Source organism: Salvelinus alpinus, chromosome 6, assembly GCF_045679555.1.
Source record: "Salvelinus alpinus chromosome 6, SLU_Salpinus.1, whole genome shotgun sequence".
In the NCBI taxonomy this organism is placed as follows: Eukaryota; Metazoa; Chordata; class Actinopteri; order Salmoniformes; family Salmonidae; genus Salvelinus; species Salvelinus alpinus.
In genome coordinates, this window is record NC_092091.1 from 48,234,402 (window position 1) to 48,252,567 (window position 18,166).

General features: G+C 45.4%; 1 protein-coding gene across 1 annotated transcript in view; it reads right to left on the reverse strand.

Moving 5' to 3' along the window:
• Positions 1–3,715: 3,715 nt before the first annotated feature.
• LOC139579701 (rho guanine nucleotide exchange factor 18-like) overlaps positions 3,716–18,166 on the reverse strand; it is a 40,621-nt gene continuing 26,170 nt past the window's right edge. The window contains exons 12-16 of the mRNA XM_071408535.1: positions 16,023–16,160; positions 15,370–15,488; positions 13,495–13,680; positions 13,059–13,266; positions 3,716–4,205 (exon numbers count right to left, since the gene is read on the reverse strand). Of these exons, the coding sequence (XP_071264636.1) occupies positions 4,201–4,205; positions 13,059–13,266; positions 13,495–13,680; positions 15,370–15,488; positions 16,023–16,160 (656 nt within the window). The 3' untranslated portion in view covers positions 3,716–4,200. The remainder of the gene's footprint in view (positions 4,206–13,058; positions 13,267–13,494; positions 13,681–15,369; positions 15,489–16,022; positions 16,161–18,166) is intronic.

The window sequence follows — 18,166 nt, forward strand, 5'->3', positions numbered from 1 at the left end:
ACGGGGGCAGGAGTCGGACCGCTGGGACTACCTTGAACGGAGGGCGCAGTACTTGAAGGTACTGAGGTTCCACATGCTGTCCCCAGCCGGTGTGTTGCAGGCTGTGTCCAGGGACCAGTGGTTTGTTACGCTGGACATGAAGGATGCATACTTCCATGTTCCTGTTCACCCAGCTCATTGGCAGTACCTCAGATTCGCTTTCGAAGGGATGGCTTACGAATTCATGATTCTTCCTTTCGGCTTCTCCTTGGCAGCCCTCACTTTCACAAAGTGCATGGACGCTGTCCTGGCACCTCTCACGTCCCGAGGATTGTTGATCCTCAATTAACTGGACAATTGGCTGATTTGTGCCCTGACCAGGACCCAGGTCCTGTCAGACAGAGACATGCTCCTGACCCATATTGGCGGGCTGGGCATTACTGTAAACGACAAGAAGAGTTGTCTAACACCCACCCAGAGGGTGAGAGCACGCCTGCCCACCAGATCTTATCTTGCTTCGACCACTTTCAGCAAGGGCTGGTGGTATCCGACCTGACCTGCCAACGCCTGTTGGGCTTGCTGACAGCGGCCTCGTTGCTGATTCCCCTGGGCCTCCTCCATCTCCGGCCACTTCAACGGTGGTTCAATTCCCACCAGCTGCACCTGAAGCGCCACCATCACCGCCAGCTTCCGGTGACCGCACAGTGCCTCAGGGCATTGTTGAGGTGGCACTGGCGCTCCTTTCTCTCAGGTGGGGTGGAGATGCTGAGGATGTGCTACCGGGAGCTGGTCAGCACAGTTGCCTCCCAGATCGGCTGGGGGGGGGGTGTGACCAAGGGCACGTCGGCCAGCGACTTTTGGCTAACCCCTTGGAGCGGCAGGCACATCAATACACTAGAGCTCCAAGCTGTATTGCTGGCCCTGCTGTCTTTCCTTCCACATCTGAAGGGAAGACATGTCCTGGTGAGAACGGACAACACCACAGTGGTGGCTTACATCAACCATCAGGGTGGACTGAGGTCCCACCATCTCCATCTTATAGCACGGGAGCTCCTTCTCTGGGCATGGTTGCCAAGAAAGCGATTAGTTTTACTAGATTCTTAAAATGTGACGCAGCATTTGTGTGTTGGAGTAAATTGTATTTCTTAATTGACCTACCGTTTCGATCATAAGCCACTGTAATCAATGGGTGCTCAGGGCGGTACCATTCTGCTCATCTGATGAAGGTGCAAATAGATCAGATTCAAACTTTGAAGACCGAGATCGAGTCATTGAAGGCAGACCAGCAAAAAGAGAAACATTATCTGAGGGCAGAGATACGGGTGACAGCTGATGCTTTGGTCCAGAGCCAGGCGGCATTGGCGGAGAGTAAGGCGGAGAATGACGCTTTGAAGAGGGCGAGGAACAAGATGGAGTCACAATCCATGCCAGTCACACCTGTGAGCTCTGGAACTCCACCTCTGACAGGCAGAGTCAACATACCTGGTTGGTTCATCAGGTCGTCGGTTCACCCAGACATTTCCATTCCTCTTCTGACAACAGAACCTGACCAACTGCTCAACAGGCACAGCAAGGGCCGTCCGGACCATTATGCTGTTCTGCTATAGCCAAATGCAGGTGGCTTACAACTGGTGCCTGGCATCTACTACCATACCCCGTTCAAAGGCACTTAAATCTTTTGTCTTGCCCTTTCACCCTCTGAATGGCACACACTAACTAGCATTAATGGTAACAGTCGTAGACACTTGAATAATGTGCCATAGAATTCTGCGGCACTATGCAAGCTGTCCTGCAGTACACTGCAACTTTTAAAGGACAAACCACTGTAAGAATGCTGCTCATTACTATAGCTCAGCATTCAACACCATAGTACCCTCCAAGCTCAATATTAAGCTCAAGGCCCTGGGTCTGAACCCCGCCCTGTGCAACTGGGTCCTTCCTGACGGGCCGCTTCCAGGTGATTAAGGTAGGAAACAACACCTCCACTTCGCTAATCCTCAACACTGGGGTCCCACAAGGATGCGTGCTCAGCCCCCTCCTGTACTCCCTGTTCACCCATGACTGCGTGGCAACGCACGTCTCCAACTCAATTATCAAGTTTGGAGACGACACAATAGCAGTAGGCCTGATTACCAACAATGACAAGACAGACTACAGGGAGGAGGAGGGTGAGGGACCAGGAAGTGTGGTGCCTGGAAAATAACCTCTCACACAATGTCAACAAAGAGCTGATCGTGGACTTCAGGAAACAGCAGAGGGAGCCGAGCCCCCCCCCCCCCTCCCTATCCACATCGATGGGACCGCAGTGGAGAAGGTGGAAAGCTTCACGTTCCTCTGCGTACACATCACTGATGAACTGAAATGGTCCACCGACACAGATAGTGTGGTGAAGAAGGCGCAACAGCGCCTTTTCAACCTCAGGAGGCTGAGAAATTTGGCTTGGCACCTAAAACCATCACAAACTTTACAGATTCACAATTGAGAGCATCCTTTCGGGCTGTATCACTGCCTGGTATGGCAACTGTACCGCCCGCAACCGCAAGGTTCTACAGGGGTGGTGCGGTCTGCCCAACGCATCACCGGGGGCAAACTACCTGCCCAAACTACCTACACATACAGCACCCGATGTCACAGGAAGTCCAAAAAGATCATCAAGGACAACAACCACCCAAGCCACTGCCTGTTCACCCCGCTATCATCCAGAAGGCAAGGTCAGTACAGGCGCATCAAAGCTGGGACAGAGAGACTGAAAAACAGCGTCTAACTCAAGGTCATCAGACTGTTAAAAAGCCATCACTAGCACATTAGAGGCTGCCCTTTATACATAGACTTGAAATCACTGGCCACTTTAATAATGTATACATATTTTGCATTACTCATCTCATCTACTGTATTCTATCCTATTCTACTGTATCTTATTCTACTTAGTTTATGACTAAGATACATTGCTCGTCCAAATATTTATATATTCTTAATTCCTTTACTTTAGATTTGTGTGTATTGTTGTGAAATTGTTAGATATTACTTGTTAGATATTACTGCACTGTTGGAGCTAGAAACACAAGCATTTCGTTACACCCGCAATAACATCTGCTAAACACGTGTATGTGACAAATACATTTGATTTGATCCAGTCGTGTAAGACACACTGGAACTCGGTCTGTGGCATGTTTGAGAGGTTGGTGGTGCAGTGGTGGGCAGTGACAGACGTGCTGTCCAACCGGACCGTCACCAAGCTGCATGAAACCAGGACTCTCGAGCTCCCAAAAAACCACTGGCAAATAATGACAGAGATCAAGTATGTCTTGGCAACCCTAAAATGAGCAACCACCACCATGTCATCTGAAAGGTGTCCATCTTCAACATATACCCCATCACATTCAGGCTCCTGCAAACACATCTCCTCTGCGGAAAAGATGACAGTTCCTCGGAAAACACATGCAGGTATTAATGTATATTAAAATTAGGCTATATTGTATGTAGGTTAATACAGTGTTGTTAAAATTAGCATATATTGTAGGATAATAGTAGCCAAATGTTGTTCCTGTCATTGTCTTATTGAGAGTATTAGAATAAACAAAACCATTAATTCTTTGCATATTTATGAAAAATCTTTTTGAAGAATAGGATATGCAAAATTGTATAATATTTCTTTCAAAAATCCTTTAATAGCGAACTGAAATAGCAAATGTTTTAATTTAGAAAATGAAATGAAAGGTTTTACAATTGGCTGCTTCTCAATGAAAATGTCTGTTCTTCGTACGCATGCAATTCACACAGGAGTAGGTTATCAGGGGAACCATTATTTTATTTAGTCAAGTTAATCTGCGAGGGTTCTAAAAAGGAGTAATAATGTGCATTTCAATTTACGAAATGTCTGATCAATTTTATTCAAATCGTCAAAGACAATTGTCTCTCAATACAACAAAATTCTATGTTGATAAATCAAATGCATCAAAGGGAATCAAAACCATAGCCTTAATAATATGTAGGCCCAATTGAAGCCTCTAAATATAGGTTATCACTTCACAAAGCCGTTTCGAATGCCAACATCAGCGAATGCAATGCCGAACCTGGGCCGGGATTCATCACCTTGGAATCGACAGCGCCTCAAATGCAGCGCCAAAGATAATCCGAAACAGGTATAGTCAGCGGAGCTCCGTGGTGAATGGAATGAACAGAAAGCGCCTCCATCTTTCATTTTCTATAGGTCATGTCATTTTACTCTGTGGAAAAAAAGAAACAGTTAATGAGGGTCGGTTAGTCGGCAGCAAAATTGACAGAAATTTGCATCCCTATTGTCTCATCTTTCAATGTAAACTGTAAATGTTGTTTAATAAATTGCGTGTCGAACCCCAGGAAGACTAAAATCAAATCATATTTGTCACATGCGCCAAATACAATTGATGTAGACCTTACTGCTTACTTACAAGCCCTTAACCAACAATGCAGTTAAGAAAATATTTATTAAATAAACTAAAGTAAAACATATATATTTTTAAATAACATTAAAATAACAATAATGAGGCTATATACAGGGGGTACTGATACCAAGTCAAGGCCTTCCTCTGACACCGCCTAGTATATAGGTCCTGGATGGAAGGAATCTTCACGCCTGTGATGTACTGGGCTATAAAGCACTACCCTCTGTAGCGCCTTACGGTCGGATGCCGAGCAGTTGCAATACCAGGCAGTGATGCAACCGGTCAACTTTTTGAGGATCTGGGGACCCATTCCAAATCTTTTCAGTCTCCTGATGGGTAAAGGGAGTTGTACTGCCCTTTTCATGACTTTATTGGTGTGTTTGGACCATGATAGTTTGTTGGTGATGTGGACACCAAGGAATTTGAAACTTTCGATCTGCTCCACTACAGCCCCATCGATGTGAATGGTGGCGTGTTCGGCCCTCCTTTTCCTGTAGTTCACAATCATCTCATTTGTCTTGCTCATTTTGAGTGAGAGGTTGTTGTCCTGGCACCACACTGCCAGGTCTCTCTGACCTCCTCCCTTTAGGCTGTCTCATCGTTGTCGGTGATCAGGCCTACCACCGTTGTATCGTCAGCAAACTTAATAGTGTTGGATTCGTGCCTGGCCATGCAATCGTGGGTGAACAGAGAGTACAGGAGGGGACTGAGCACACACCCCTGAGGGGCCCCGTGTTGAGGATCAGCGTGGCAGATGTGTTGTTGCCTACCACCTGGTCGATGAATACGGCTGCACAGTAATGTCTCTTATCGATGGCGGTTATGATATCGTTTAGGACCTTGAGCGTGGCAAAGGTGCACCCATGACCAGCTCTGAAACCAGATTGCATAGCGGAGAAGGTACGGTGCGGTTCAAAATGGTCAGTAATCTGTTTATTAACTTGGCTTTCAAAGACTTTAGAAAGGCAGGGTAAGATAGATATAGGTCTGTAGCAGTTTGGGTCTAGAGTGTCTCCCCCTTTGAAGAGGGGGATAACCGCGGCAGCTTTCCAATCTTTGGGAATCTCAGATGATACAAAAGAGGTTGAACAGGCTAGTAATAGGGGTTGCAACAATTTTGGCAGATCATTTTAGAAAGAGAGGATCCAGATTGCCTGGCTGATTTGTAGGGGTCCATATTTTGCAGCTCTTTCAGAACATCAGCTATCTGGATTTGGGTGAAGGAGAAATGGGGGAGGCTTGGGCGAGTTGCTGTGGGGGGTGCAGGGCAGTTGACCGGGGTAGGGGTAGCAAAGCATGGCCAGCCATAGAAAAATGCTTATTGAAATTCTCAATTATAGTGGATTTATTGGTGGTGACAGTGTTTCCTAGCCTCAGTGCAGTGGGCAGCTGGGAGGAGGTCCTCTTATTCTCCATGGACTTTACAGTGTCCCAGAACTTTTTTGAGTTTGTGCTACAGGATGCAAATTTCTGTTTGAAAAAGCTAGCCTTAGCTTTCCTAACTGTCTGTGTATATTGGTTCCTAACTTCCCTGAAAAGTTTCATATCACGGGGACTATTCGATGCTAATGCAGTACGCCACAGGATGTTTTTGTGCTGGTCAAGGGCAGTCAAGTCTGGAGTGAACCAAGGGCTATATCTGTTCCTGGTTCTAAATGTATTAGATGGTGAGGAAGGCACTTTTAAAGAATAACCAGGCATCCTCTACTGACGGGATGAGGTCAATATCCTTCCAGGATAACCGGGCCAGGTCAATTAGAAAGGACATGCTCTGAGTACACGTCCTGGTAATCTGTCTGGCCCTGCGGCCTTGTGAATGTTGACCTGTTTAAAGGTCTTGCTCACATTGGATATGGAGAGCGTGATCACAAAGTCGTCCGGAACAGCTGGTGCTCTCATGCATGCTTCAGTGTTGCTTGCCTCGAAGCGATCATAAAAGGCATTTAGCCCGTCTGGTAGGCTTACGCCACTGGGCAGCTCGCGGCTGGGTTTCCCCTTTGTAGTCCGTAATAGTTTGCAATATTTTCCAGCCACATCCGACGAGTGTCAGAGCCGGTGTGGTAGGATTCAATCTTAGCCCTGTATTGACGCTTTGCCTGATGGTTTGTCTGAGGGCATAGCGGGATTTCTTATAAGCGTTCTTATAGTGTCCCGCTCCTTGAAACGGCAACTCTAACCTTTAGCTCAGAGCGGATGTTGCCTGTAATCCATGGCTTCTGGTTGGGATATGTACGGTCACTGTGGGGACGATGACATCGATGCACTTACTGATGAAGCAGGTGACTGAGGTGATATACTCCTCAATGCCATTGTATGAATCCCAGAATATATTTCAGTCTGTACTAGCAAAACAGTCCTGTAGCGTAGCATCCGCGTCATCTGACCACTTCCGTATTGAGCAAGTCACTGGTACTTCCTGCTTTATTTTTACAATTTATTTTTATTTTTTATTTAACCGTTTATTTAACCAGGAAGGGCAGACAGACAATTTAACAGACATAAGCCCATCAAATTGAGTGCACTGAGTTCTATCAGACAGATAGTTAGCAAACCATGCAACTGCATGCTCTGAAAGACATACACTCGACAATCTCTGCCTTAGTATAGCATGATCAACTGTATCAAAAGCCTTAGAGAGATCAATAAAAAGTGAGACACAGTGCTGTTTTTTGTCAAGGGCTTCAGTGATATCATTGAAAACTTTCATGGCTGCTGTAATTGTGCTAGGGGTTCAAGTATTTTCACCAGGGGTGACAGCTTTGAGATTGGCCTATAATTATTTAAAAGAGTTGGATCTCCCCCTTTTAAAAGTGGTAGCAAAAATGCTGATTTCCAGATTTTTGGAATTTCATTACATTCCAGGGTTAGATTGAACAGATATGTAAGTGGTTCAGCTATGAAATCAGCTGCCAGATTTAAAAAGCGGGGATCCAAAAGATCAGGACCTTCAGGCTTTCTCTGATCTAAGGATTTCAGGGCTTTATGTACCACCTGCACTGAGAATGGCAAAAAGCTAAAAGTTTGACCAGCTCTCACTGGTTCATCCACACAGGGTTGTACAGAGACAGAGGACACTGAATCAAACAGCCTACCAGATGATACAAAGTGCTCATTGAAACAATTCAGCATTTCAGTTTTGTCATATACAGCAACAGAGTCCTTCAAAACACATGACGGTAATTCATTAACATAATTTAGTTTTTGCTTGTAAGCAGGAATCAGGAGGATAGAATTATGGTCAGATTATCCAACTGGATTGGTGTAGAGTTTTTTCCCCTCTGGTTGTGACATGCTGGTAGAAATGAGGTAAAACGGATTTAAGTTTGCCTGCATTAAAGTCCACGGCCACTAGGAGTGCCGCTTCTGGATGAGCATTTACTTGTTTGATTTTGGTCTTACACAGCTCGTTGAGTGTGGTCTTAGTGCCAGCATCGGTTTGTGGTGGTAAATATATGGTAAATATATGGCTATAAAAATATAGATGAAAACTCTCTTGGTAGATAGTGTTGCCTACAGCTTTTTATTTTATTTATTTAACTAGGTAAGTCAGTTAAGTACAAATTCTTATTTACAATGACTGCCTACCAAAAGGCAAAAGGCCTCCTGCGGGGACGGGGGATTAAAAATACAAATAAATAAAAATCTAGGACAAAACACACATCACGACAAGAGAGACAACACAACACTACATAAAGAGAGAACTAAGACAACAACATAGCATGGCAGCAACACATAACACAGCATGGTAGCAACACAACATTACAACAGCATGGTAGCAACATAACATGGCAGCAGCACAACATGGTAGATGGTAACTTGGTTGCTTATCATGAGTTACTCTACCTCAAGCGAGCAATACCTCTAGAATACCTTAATATTAGACATCGCGCACCAGCTGTTGTTTACAAATAGACACACCCCTACCCCTCGTCTTACCGGACGTAGCTGTTCTGTCCAGCCGATGCACAGAAAACCCAGCCAACTGTATATTATCCGTGAAACGTGAAGCGTAAGATATTACAGTTTTTAATGTCCCGTTGGTAGGATAGTCTCGAACAAAGCTCATCCAGTTTATTCTCCAGTGATTGCACGTTGGCCAATAGAACGGATGGTAGAGGCGGGTTACCTACTCGCCCACGAATTCTCACAAGGCACCCTGATCTCCGCCCCCTGTATTATCCTTATTTTCTTCATGCGAATGACGGGGATTTGGGCCTTGTCTGGAAGCATTATTATATCCTTCGCGTCAGACTCATTATAGAAAAAAATCTTCTTCCAGTTCGAGGTGAGTAATTGCTGTTCTGATATCCAGAAGCTCTTTCGGTCATAAGAGACGGTAGCATCAACATTATGTACAAAATAAGTTACAAACAATGCGAAAAAACACACAAAAATAGCAGAATTGGTTAGGAGCCGTAAAACACCAGCCATCCCCTCCGGCGCCATTCCTACCTAGCTGTCATCATGGCATCAGCTAATGGGGGATCCTAATAAAATAAAATAAATAAATCACTTTAGACTGCTGTCTATCTGGTGGTTCAGAACATTACAGAGCCAGTATGGTGTCCAATCAAATACGCATCTTTCGATGTCAATTGTGTAGATAATCCTCGAAGAAAACCAATGGTCCAAACCTCTTATCATAATCCGTTCAAAAGTTGTGAGTTTTTACCCTTGTAGGATGGCCAGAATTAGAGTGACTAAATCAATAGAGGCCAGAAGAAAAAAAAGTGTTCAAAACAAATTCTGAAAATTGCATCACATCAGCTAGGCTGGATTCTGTGAAAGAATGAAAGCTACTGGTTACCTGACACACTCACTTTCCACTTGAACTCATATTTCTTCTCGAATCCGCAGGACATAAAACAATATAGAGGTAAGATGGATATCGATTTTGAGACATGACATGTAGTATTTTCAGATTTTAGTATACACTTTTCATATTCATTCGAAATTCATGTTGTTTTTTTTCAAATATAAAAAAAAGCATATTTCTGTTAAATGTCAACGGAGCACTGAGCGTATACCAAGCTTTTATTTTAATTTTAAATGCCTTTTAGATTTAATTCAGCTCATATCATGCTAATTTAGCTTTTTGCAATCAGTCGGGGTGACAAGTGTTCAGTCAAAAAAGACGGACACGCCTCTATAGGTCAATTAGAAAATGGACACACATCTGTTGACCAATAAGGAGCGGCAAACAGCAAAGTGGCACTGAAGACCTCAGACAGAGACAACCTCAATCAGTATTGACTGGGTCATCGTATGTGTGCAGCTTATTCATCAGGTATTTATGTAGTCAACTCAGTTGTACTTCCCCTCAGTAGAAGCAACCTCTGAAGACTATCTAAAAACATACCTTGTTGCTGAACGGAGGGAAGCACTAGAAAACCATTGAACCCAGTCTTGGGTATCATAGCTTTCACACAGACATATCTACTAACACTATAACTGAAATTACAGCACAGCTTCCTGAAGTTTCTTCTTCCCTGAAACTCACACACAATACAACGCATTGGGTTTAACAGTAAAAGAGAAATTGAGAAGGAAAGAGAGAAGGAAGGAGAGAGAAAGACTGCTTTGCCTGTGTGGGTCGCTTCCTGGGTGACTGGGTAGAACTGTGTTGAGATATCAGGTTGTGTGTGTGTGTGTTTCCCCTTAGCTGGGCTGCTGCTATTGTTTTCACACTGCCTATCAGTAAACAGGCTCAGGGAGGTGGCATGGGTGTGTGTGTGTCTGGGGGGGGGGGGGGGCAGACAGACCCAAGTCCTTTCTCCTGCACAGTAACACATATTGTTCAGAGGCTGATGATCAGGGCTGATGATTTTTCATATCATCTTTAGCTGATGCCAGGAAGGTGAGGGAGGGAGGGCAGGGAAGGTAGGGAAGGTACAAGGGGGGTGAGGGATAAAGGCCAGGGAGGGCAGAGAGGGAGGGAGGGGGATGAGGGAAGGAGGGCCGGGAGAGAGGGAGGAGGGTGAGGGAGGGCAGAGAGAGGCAGGGGTTAAAGCAACAAAAATAATACCATGACTGAAATTTAAGTCGATCTCAGATTGATTGTCTGCGGGGCCAAGTTAACCTCCCCTTTCATGTAAAAAAAGTAATGACCATAATGCTTTTTGGCAAAGATGATAATTGTTATTATGTTTCAATAAAAAATAATTAAAAATGTACCCCGTTTTCTCCCCAATTTCGTGGTATCCAATTGGTAGTTACAGTCTTGTCTCATCGCTGCAACTCCCATACGGACTCGGGAGAGGCGAAGGTCGAGAGCCGTGCATCCTCCAAAACACAACCCAACCAAGCCACACTGCTTCCTGACACAATGCCCATTTAACCCGGAAGCCAGCGGCACCAATGTGTCAGAAGAAGAACAGTTCACCTGGCAACCGTACACTGCGCCCGGCCCACTACAGGAGTCGCTAGTGCGGGGAGAAGGACATCACTGCCGGCCAAACCCTCCTCTAACACGGACGACGCTGGGCCAATTGTGCGCCGCCCCATGGGTCTCCCGGTCGCGGCAGGCTGCGACAGAGCCTGGACTCAAACCCAGAACCTCTAGTGGCACAGCTAGCACTGTGATACAGTGCCTTAGACCACTTCGCCACTCGGGAGGCCAGAGGATAATTTTGTACATGTATTAAACTGAGTTTGACCAATTCCAGTCCTCTTGCGTAGGGGTTCCGGGGTCCTCGCCAGGATAATTTCTATGTAGAAGGACTTTTTGAAAGGACATTCTACTCCAAATTGTATGAAAATAAAATTATGCTGACATAATTTCCACCTCCAGAAATGAGTCCAATAACATATGGGTAAAAATGATGTTATTTTAACATATTGGACCATGCATATAACCTATGCATGGTCTATATCAGGAACTCAGTTGGGGTGTCAACTTACTGCTGAGTTAGAATAGCAGAATATACAAGGTGCAATTTCAAAATGTGGTTGTGCATCAGCAGTTTGCCTCTTGTTATGTCAGTCACTGACAGCCCATGTCAGCAAAAATGTTTTAGATTGGTAAGTTATTTTTTATTTATCCCTTATTTTACCAGGTAAGTTGACTAAGAACACACACATTTACAACAACGACCTGGGGAATAGTTACAGAGTAGCGGAGGCGGGATGAATGAGTCAATTGGAAGCTGGAGATGATTAGGTGGCCATGAAGGTTTGAGGGCCAGACTGGGAATTTACCCAAGACACAGGGGTTAACACCCCTCCTCTTATGATAAGTGCCATGGGATCTTTAGTGACTACAGAGAGTCAGGACACCCGTTTAACGTCCCAAACCGAAAGAAGGCACCATACACAGGGCAATGTCCCCAATCACTGCCCTGGGGCATTGGGATATTTTTTTGACCAGAGAAAAAAACACCTCCTACAGGCCTTCCATCACCACTTCCAGCAGCATCTGGTCTCCCATCCAGGGACCGACCAGGACCAATCCTGCTTAGCTTCAAAGGCAAGACAGCACTGGGATGCCGGGTGGTATGCTGCTATCTGAACTTGCAGTAATCATGGTCGAATTACCAACCGGGGGGCCCCCATTGACTTTGTTAGTCACTCTCACTCTGATATCATATTAAAAACTGGAAAAAAATTCTACACCCTATGGCAAAATGTGTATAATTGCCAGTAAAACTGCTAATTATTCTCTTCGACCCAGAGCAAAATGAGTAGAATTGCATGAAATTAGTTATGAAATTGCTAAATCTTCGATCCACCCCATGGCAAAATGTGTCGAATTGCAGCAAACTTCCTTTAAAACTGCAACATTTATGGACGATGACACAATTCGACTTACGGTGATTCTGATTCTTTGTAGCCCCCATCCCCATCAATGTTGCCTATACTATCAGATCCTGGAAGTGAGGGAGGAGACGGAGGGAGGCCAGGAAGGAGGTGAGGGAGGAGACGGAGGGAGGGCCAGGGGATGAGGGCAGGGAGGGAGGGAGTCAGGGAAGGCAGGGGTGTGAGGGAGGGAAGGAGGAGCATGGTAATGGCTGAAGCTCCTTAACCTGTCCCTCTCGTACCACAGCAGTCTGGACATGCCTTATCTTGCCCAGGCATGAAATACACATTCACAACCACAATATCTGTGTGCCCTGTTCTGCTGTTGGTAAAGTGAACACTGAAACACAGAAGAAGTGTTTTCTTTGCTGGATGGGGTAAGAGGTGAGGGGGAAGAGAGAATCGGGAGTGTGAACTTCCAAAATGGCAGATCAGGGCCAACCACTCTTTTTAGGTTATGGCTTGATGAATTTGGTTTTGTTCACTTGGTAGGTCACCAGACAACTCCAAAAGTTTTCATTGGGAACCACCATTGAGTTGTAGGGTTGGGCCATGTAAGCCATGTGCAGGTATGGATAGCACAACGATTCACATGGATCTAGGGTATAAGTGTGTGTATGCGTGTGATTGCGTGTGTGTATACGTGTGATTGTGTGTGTATGTTTTAGGGGCGGCAAGTGAGAGCATTGGGCCAGTAACCAAAAGGTTGCTGGATCGAATCCCCAAGCTGACAAGGTAAAAATCTGTCGTTCTGCCCCTGAACAAGGCAGTTAACCCACTGTTCTCCGGTAGGCTGGCATTGTAAATAAGAATTCTTAACTGACTTGCCAGGTTAAATAAAATAAAAACATCGTCACCCACCTCGATTGTCTTGCTCCAGGTGTTCCTTCTTCACGTTGCGGGTCGACTCCCTCAGTCTCTCCAGATCCTCTTGGTACATCTCCCTCTGTCTCTCCAGCTCCTCTCTCTTCTCCTCCAGCCTCCTGCACTCCTCCTCTCTCTGCCTCAGCCTGTCCTCTGCGGCCTCTGCCTGCAACCGGTGGCTTTCCCGCTCCCTCTCCCAACGAGCCTGGGTAGAAACAAGATTCAACTTGACTAAATGCAGACTGGAATAATACTGCATTAAGTAAAAGTCATAGGGTGAGTTTGAGGTCGTCTTGTTTTATCGGGAATTATCATGATCGTATTAATGTGGTTCCCTTTTACTAGTATTATGAGATTTAATGATCTACATAGTGCAATTGTAATGAAGACGACCTGGAGGGCGACCATAAATCTAATTTCGACTGTGTCCCACCTGCTCCTGTCGGTGCAGTAATTGCAACTTGTGGAAGCTGGCCAGCTCCTCCCTCTGCAGGGCCAGCGTCCTCTGTTTCTCCTGCTTCAGGAGCACATTGCCGCGGTGGCGGCCGGGGAAGGAGGAACGCTCAGTGAGGGAGGTGCGCTGCAGCTTGATGTAGCTGTCTTGCTGTGTGATGATGGCCTAAAGGGGGAGGGGAGACCGGTGGAGAGGAGGAGATACGTGGGTCAAATTCTGGAAAGCATGAGGCTTGTGGTCACGGACCATAAGCAACCAAAAGGCTAGTCTAGTAGTCTCCATATGATGTCATTTTATCATTTTCATTGACATGCAGACAGACGGGGTCTGGCGTCTCGCATTGGTAAGTGTGGAAGACCGCAGTCCGATTGATTGTTCATGGCCCAGTCACGCACAGACACACAAAGGGTTGGAGCAGAGCCACATGCTGGAATGAGCATGGAAGTGGATGTGGAGAGGTTGTTACTGAGGGTATCTAGGGAAACGCGAGTGAGCAGTGTTGTTTTGTTCACCTGCAGGCTGTAGAGTCTCTGAGACAGCATCAACACCAGGTCAAAGAACTAGGGAGACCGAGACAGGAACGGAAAGAGAAGATCAAAATACAACTCTAGGTTTGGACACTATGGGATTGTACACCTGTGAGAGTATGCAGGTCATGGAAGAACTGGGACTTTTCCAGCTTCCAGGAATTGTGTACAGATCCTTGCGACATGGGGCCGTGCATTATCAAGCTGAAACATGAGGTGAAGGCAGCGGTGAATGGCACGACAATGGGAGGGCCAGGGGATCTCGTCACAGTATCTCTGTGCATTCAAATTGCCATCGATAAAATGCAATTGTGTTTGTTGTCCGTAGCTTATGCCTGCTTATACCATAACCCCACCATGACATCAGCAAACCACTCGCCCACAGGACGCCATACACGCTGTCTGCCATCTGCCCGTACAGTTTAAACCGGGATTCTGCCGTTAAGAGCACACTTCTCCAGCGTGCCAGTGGCCACCAACGCCAAACTGCAGTCAGGTAAAGACCCTGGTGAGGACGCCGAGCACACACGCCGAGCACGCTAAACGTTTTCTGACAGTTTGTGCAGAAATTATTTGGTTGTGCAAACCCACAGTTTCATCAGCTGTCCGGGTGGCTGGTCTCAGATGATCCCGCAGCCGGATGTGGAGATCCTGGGCTAAGGTGGTTACAAATGGTCTGCGGTTGTGAGGCTGGTTGGACTTACTGCCAAATTCTCTAAAATGACGTTGGATGCAGGTTATGGTGAGAAATTAACATTTAATTTACTGGCAACAGCTCTGCTGGACATTCCTGGAGTCAGTATGCCAATTGCACGCTCCCCCAAAACTTGAGACATCTGTGGCATTGTGTTGTGTGACCAAACTGCACATTTTAGAGTGGTATTTTATTGTCCCCAGCACAAGGTGCACCTGTGTAATGATCATGCTGTTTAATCAGCTTCTTGATATGCCACACATGTCAGCTGGATGGATTACTCTTTCATTACTAAGTAATGACAGCGTAAAGTAGCTTTTGTTCTGTCCCCATTCGGAATACTGGGTCATCTAATCTATTTATCTGGAAATACTGGTACAGTTCGCTACCTAACTAACAGTTCAGGTTGAGAGTAGCCCTGAAGAACATTTCTGAACGACCTGGTGTGATGCTCTTATCACTGTTTACTCAATATAAGCTACACTGCTGGCCCTGTTGTGGGGACAGGGAGTGTGTTGCCCTGGTCACCCTGGAACTTAAGTTGTGGCTCAGTCTGTCCTTTCAAGACATTTTCTCATCCATTTTTTGCTGTGTTTGTTAACGTGAGTGAGTGTGTGTGTGTGTGTGACCCACCGGTGGCTGCTCCAGGGCCTGGCTGGCCTGAATCTCCTTAAGCTGGGTGTCAGAGCGGGCTCTCTGGCTCCTGTCTCTGGCCTTGTCACCTCCACTGTAGTTCTTCTTCACACTGCCTTCTAACAAACACACACACACACACACACACACACACACACACACACACACACACACGTTTGAATACACTATGGGAATTAGGGCTGGGACGATACCAGTATTGCAATACTCGTTAGTATCGTGCCTAGGAAACAAAACACAAAGCGGACTCAACTTCTTTAGGAAAACAGCCCTAATGTTGGAAACAAACATCCTTATTTTTATTTATTTTTTTATTTTACCTTTATTTAACTAGGCAAGTCAGTTAAGAACAAATTCTTATTTTCAATGACGGCCTAGGAACAGTGGGTTAACTGCCTGTTCAGGGGCAGAACGACAGATTTGTACCTTGTCAGCTCGGGGATTTGAACTTGCAACCTTTCGGTTACTAGTCCAACGCTCTAACCACTAGGCTACCCTGCCGCCCCTTATGATGACATCCCAAGTCACATTTAAGCTATAGCACACAATGTTTTCTGGTATTGCATCAGCCCTAATGGGAATACAATGGTGATAGAGCACATGTAGACCAGGGCAGGCAGGTGGAGGGGACTTACTCTTGTTGAGGATGGTGGGGCTGCTGTCGTAGCCCTCGAAGGTGTCTGCCCTCCTGGGCATAGCCCCGGACCCTAACCCCTCCTCTGGACGTGGCGCTAGCTCTGTCACACCAGACAACAGGTTCTGAAGGTTCTCCACTGGAGAGCGCGAGGGAGATGAAGGCAGGTAGAAAGAAAGAAATATTAATAATAAGAAAGAAAGAACAAGAGTAGTGAGGACGGAGCTAACCTTACTATTTTTACAGTTGGGTAAAGTTGTAGTTTTTTTTGGGGGGGGGGAGGGTGATGCCTGTTTTGCATGTTATTTTGGCATTAATACGTGTCACATATCAGTTTGCAAACAACGTACATTTTGAGGGGGGGGGTTAATAAAGCTGCACAAATGCTCCAAAATGCAGGTGTTTCAGCCTAGCTCAGTGCTTTCTGTGGTGATGGGGCAAGCCAGCGGAAAATACGTAGCGTAGAGGTTGGTAATGTTCTCTAGTTACACTGTGATTGGCTCCGTGTTCTGTTACTCATGGGGACACTACGTCACCAACAAATCTAAGGGTAGAGCTCGAAAATTCAAGCACCTTGGGTGCTGCCATAGAGTTACATTAGAAGTGGCCAACCACGAAGGCTCAAGGTCATTGGCCACACATAAAATGATGTCAAATCACATATCTACAGCAGCTTTGACTGGGCTGATCATGTCAACAACATATTTCAAAATCTTAGCTAGCAAGCTAGCAGTCATCATGAATCAGGTCGACAATCTACTGGCAAATCCTTTTTAATCCTTATCATATGAAGAGAAATAATGAAGAGAAATTATAGATAAAACGTATCGGTACTCATCGGACACTGGACAAACATTACACAACAAGTTGGAAATTGCAAATTCAACAATGATTGGTTTGGAAGGAATCAGTGGCTAACTGCAAGCATTGCAAAGCAATCACTAGCCTGCTATTCAGTGGAGTGGGTGTGTGGTCCCAAGTCTTGGTTTAAGGGTCTCTTTTCCAAGCTTATAAGGATAAACATTCAACATTGGCCATGGTGTCAATCCAGCATGACTTCTGTCGGGCTCAAAAGAAATGGAAACTCAGAACTGGAAAATCTGATTTCAGTGAGTTCAAGACAACTGGGAACTCGGAAAAAACGGGCTCCGACTGGGAAAATACGTTTTGAACGGTCATCCAACTTGGAATTGCAAGTCAGGAACTAGGGCCTCTTTCTAGAGCTCCGACCTGAAGATCACTGACGTCATTCATGATTCAACCTTGTTTTTTTCCCAGAGTTCCCAGTTGTCTTGAACGCACCATAAATCCAGAGACTGGCAGACTTTGATAACAAAGTTTGAGGACAAAATTTGCCCACGTAGGACTGCCGCGCCACCTTCCTGAGTCCAAAAATGTCTTGTATGCTGCTGCATAAATTATGTAATATGCCAGGGATATATGTATACTGTAGCTAAGAAAGTAATACTAAGTGTATGTTGTGTAGTAAGCTGTTAGTAGCCCATGTGCCCCACCCTAATAATTTGGTCCAGTTTCCCCTCCTAATTTCACCTACTGTTTTGACTTGGTGGTGCACATGTAGCCTATAGCCTGTTTTAGAGAAATGTAATCATTGAATATTGTAAGAGCTTTCATTGTCTGCTTATATGCCCCCTTTATTTATTATACGGTTCTGGCTTGGTGTACAGGGAGAATACTGTAAGAACGGCCCATGTTCTTGAATTCTGTTGCTGTACATTTCAAAAGTGCTGAACAAATAGTTATATTGACTACATCCATCCTAGCTTGCTCATTAATGTCTTAATCGAAATTACGGATTGCCTCTTATCTGCTCGTCGTACCCTTAAGCCATAGTTTGTAAATCTCAATTGTCAGTAGAAACCACATTTCTTTAAGCAGGTCAGCCATATCAGCAGTTTTTTTAAAGGCAGTAAATGAGGCTGAATTAACTGTTTTGCTGCCAGACAAGGCTCTGCTGACAGCCAGGTGTAGCAGTGGTAAGGTGTTGGGACAGCTTTACTTAGGTCCTAACAGTGTGTGGCCACCGTTTGTCACCGTTATAGTGTAATTAATGTATTGTTTAGCGTTGTGTTTTGTAGTGGGTTTGCGGGCATGCATCTCAAAAGTTTATATTTTTTTGTTTGC